Below are 3,868 nucleotides of genomic sequence, written 5' to 3' on the forward strand. Positions count from 1 at the left end.
TGGCTAGTTTATTGTAGCTTTCCCAGCTGCGAGGTGGGTCCCATCCTTAGTCCCTCGCCTGCCCGTCACTCACAGTGCTGCCAGAGTGAATGGCAGGCCTCTGCTTGCCTCCAAATTCCCTTAGAAGGCCTCTCCCTCTCCCTTTTGGAGTCATCAGCTGGGATCCAGGTAAACGACAGGAGCTTCTATCCACCCCGTCTTAAAGGACCCTACAGAGTTCCTAGGTGACTTCTGATGGTATAACTCTACCGAAGATTGCCAAAGTCGAGACCCCTAGATCCACCGGATTCTAGGAAGGGGGGAAGTCTCACCCCTCTCCAGTGTGGGTTCAGTGTCTAAGAAGCCTGTCACATTGATGAGCCTCGTCTTCTTACCCCACCCACTCCTCACAGCCTCTGGACCAGGTGTCAGATCTACCGGCTCTCGCTAAGAACCCGCGGCCTACAAAGGACTGGGACTGAACCCTGGGAGATGGCAGTCTGGAGGGTCAGCGCGAAGAAACAAGGTTTCCTTCTCCCGCAACATAAGAAGCACAATCTGGGCGGGTCCTGGGAGTCTGTCCCACCCAGTCCCCGCCCCTGTTCCCCAAAGCCCTCCCGCTGGCGTTTCCTGCCCTAAACCCGCAGCTGCGCTCTATTTAAGGCGTCCAGTGGGAGGCGCGGTCCTGCAGGATTCCCGCAGGCGCAGCTTCGGCCACTGTCGTCCGCTCCACCTGGGCCAACCCCGCAAGCAGGCGGTGAGTTTGGGGAGCCGGGAATACTGATCACTCCACCGCTGGGGGCTGAGGCTTGCTTGTCCCAGGGCACCGGGCACGATTGGAGCCCCCAGTGGCGCTCACCTAGCCTGCCAGGCTCCATGCTCAGCGCCCTTCCCTCTTCGTTCAGTGAACCCTTAACGGAGAGATTCCCAGCTAATGAGAGAAAGAAGCAAGATTTGAATGTAAGTCTGGTAGTAACTGCTTTACTTCTAGGAAAAGCACACACATGCACACAACACACACACACACACACACACACACTAACCCATTTTCACACCCAGCCTAAAATGCTCTGGGAAACCTTGGGACCTCCACTCTGCTATGGTCATTTCTTTTAAGGGTCTAGAATGACCACACCAGCCTTGGAGGGAAATGGGATGGAGGCAGAGGCTTGGACCAGGTGTGTTCACTAAAGTCGCAGATGGTCTTTTTGTTGGCAGGTGGATCAAATGCCCTGGGCTTCTAAGCCCCTCACCCCCAGCCCCATGCAAAGATTAAAAAACGAGGCCCTCTCATTTTAAATGAGGTGCGGGAGGAAGATGGGAACAGGTGGGAACCTGAAGAGGCGACTGTCTTGGTGTAACCAGCCTTGAGCGAAAGGGAGGAAGGGCAGGGCACAGCTGTATGACCTTGGACAAGTTCCTCCACTGGTCTGTTTCCATAGGAACCTCTAGTTAATCCAGACCTCTTTGGGATGTGGTCATCCTTGGGCACTGGCCTGTGAAAGAAGGCGCAAATGTACGATTAGACAGGGACCCCCTAGCACTGGCAGGCCTCCTGTGGGCTTATATCTAGGAGGAGCTGAGAAAGGCGCTATGCTGCCCAGCTGATGGCTGTCTGACCCCTGTCTTCCCACAGAGAGAGGCTCTGGAAACATGGGTGACTGGGGCTTCCTGGAGAAGCTGCTAGATCAGGTCCAGGAGCACTCGACTGTGGTGGGCAAGATCTGGCTGACCGTGCTCTTCATCTTCCGCATCCTCATCCTGGGCCTGGCCGGCGAGTCAGTGTGGGGCGACGAGCAGTCCGATTTTGAGTGTAACACAGCCCAGCCCGGCTGCACGAACGTCTGCTATGACCAGGCTTTCCCCATCTCCCACATCCGCTACTGGGTGCTGCAGTTCCTCTTCGTCAGCACGCCCACCCTCATCTACCTGGGCCATGTCATTTACCTGTCTCGGCGGGAAGAGCGATTGCGGCAGAAAGAGGGAGAGCTCCGGGCACTGCCCTCCAAGGACCCACATGTAGAGCGGGCCCTGGCTGCCATAGAGCACCAGATGGCCAAGATCTCAGTAGCAGAGGACGGTCGTCTTCGGATCCGTGGGGCGCTCATGGGCACCTATGTGATCAGCGTGCTGTGCAAAAGCGTGCTGGAGGCAGGCTTCCTCTACGGCCAGTGGCGCCTCTACGGCTGGACCATGGAGCCCGTGTATGTGTGCCAGCGCGCGCCCTGCCCCCACCTCGTGGACTGCTATGTCTCTCGACCCACAGAGAAGACTATCTTCATCATCTTCATGCTCGTGGTGGGAGTCATCTCCCTGGTGCTCAACCTGCTGGAGCTGGTGCACCTGCTGTGTAGGTGTGTCAGCCGGGAGATAAAGGCACGGAAGGACCACGACACATCCCCGGCCCAGGGCGCTGCTTCAGACCCTTACCCAGAACAGGTGTTCTTCTACCTCCCCATGGGCAAGGAACCCTCATCCCCACCATGTCCCACCTACAATGGGCTCTCATCCACTGAGCAAAACTGGGCCAACTTGACCACGGAGGAGCAGCTGACCTCCTCCAGGCCTCCCCCCTTCGAAAATCCAGCCCCTCAGGGTGGCCGGAAGCCCCCTAGTCGTCCCAGCAGTTCTGCATCTAAGAAGCAGTATGTGTAGGGAACTGGGGCTCGTGTCACTCAAGAAAGGTCCTGAGAAGGGTGTCTACCTTAGATGCCTCTCAGGCAGCCCCTCCTCAAAGGCACTTTGGAAACAACCAGGCCACAGAGGTGGACACTTGCTGGGCAGAGGACCTGATTACGGGTGGTTCTGGACTACTTGGAGCCTTCGTGATGAACCAAGGGACACTGCGGCTTTCTTTCCAGAATGTGATTCTGCCCTGATGTGGTCATACAGGTGGGGATGCTCCTGGCTAAGGGTGCTATGGGACCTCTGACCCTTTTCACCTAATCCAGAGGGACCCAGAGCCAATTGGACTCATTGGGCCTCTTAGACCACACACTGAGTCTTCATCACTCCCTGTCCTCCTGGAGAAAAGCTGATGCAGGCTGCTGGCTCAGCTTCATCACCTGGACAGACACGGCCTGCACTGGATCTGGCCCTTTCCGGGGGAACTGGTTGGTGTCTTGTTTCTGTCGCTCCCCATCCCAATGTTTATGCTTCTAAAATAAACAGGACTCGATCATCCATCAGGTGTGTACTGATGCTGTCCTGGGTGCCTGGGGCAGGGGGAGGAAGGCAGTTACTCTGCCCAGACTTCCTTTTTTTTTTTTTCTAGTCTTCTATCACCTGTCTTTCATCTCTACAGCCCAGCTCCGGTCAGCACAACTCAAATCCTTCCTCTCAACACGGAGCCCTCACCACCCTGCCTTTTGAAACACCCTGGGTCCTGGCTTCTTTTCACCCACTCCCGTATTCTATCCAGGGGTCTGTTCATCAGCCCATTAACTGGTGGCCAAACAGTGTCTTTTCCCATCCTAATCCATGCCTGTCTGGTACCTCAGTCTACTGTCCCCTGCAACGCACCCGAGCATGCCTGTCACCAGGACCTTCGTATTCTAAATCAAATTGACCCTAGATGTCCTTCCCTCCTCACTGTGGGCACCTGAGGACTTCTAAAAGGAGGGCTAAGGGTAACTTGTGTGTTTTTCAAACCCTTTCTAGTGTGCCTATGAGGAGGAGCAAACCAAGCTCCTGTCCATGTACCTCACCGGGGAGACTAGCCAGTGGCAGTGCAGAAGGTCCCCTTCCTCCTCTGCCACTCCCTGAAGCCTCTCAGTGTCTAGAGACCTGAGAAGGTCACAGCAAGGTACAGGAAGAATAAGGGCTTTCACACCTGGCTTCTAAGTTTATTGCTCCCACCGGTGCCAGCCATGCAGCCTGGAATCGGTTA

General features: G+C 55.9%; 1 protein-coding gene across 2 annotated transcripts; it reads left to right on the forward strand.

Moving 5' to 3' along the window:
- Positions 1–657: 657 nt before the first annotated feature.
- Positions 658–3,154, forward strand: Gja4 (gap junction protein alpha 4). Of its 2 annotated transcripts, none has more exons than XM_041652431.1 (2): positions 658–736; positions 1,616–3,154. In XM_041652431.1, exon 2 carries the CDS (start codon positions 1,633–1,635, stop codon positions 2,632–2,634), a length of 1,002 nt encoding a protein of 333 aa, XP_041508365.1. In that variant the 5' UTR covers positions 658–736; positions 1,616–1,632; the 3' UTR covers positions 2,635–3,154. The 2 variants fall into 2 exon arrangements, with proteins under 2 accessions (XP_041508365.1, XP_041508366.1); XM_041652432.1 differs by lacking the exon at positions 658–736 and adding an exon at positions 758–939.
- The last annotated feature ends 714 nt before the right edge of the window (positions 3,155–3,868 follow it).

This window comes from Microtus oregoni, unplaced genomic scaffold, assembly GCF_018167655.1.
Source record: "Microtus oregoni isolate MIOR12 unplaced genomic scaffold, Mior012 000005F_ref0000423, whole genome shotgun sequence".
NCBI classification, from domain to species: domain Eukaryota; kingdom Metazoa; phylum Chordata; class Mammalia; order Rodentia; family Cricetidae; genus Microtus; species Microtus oregoni.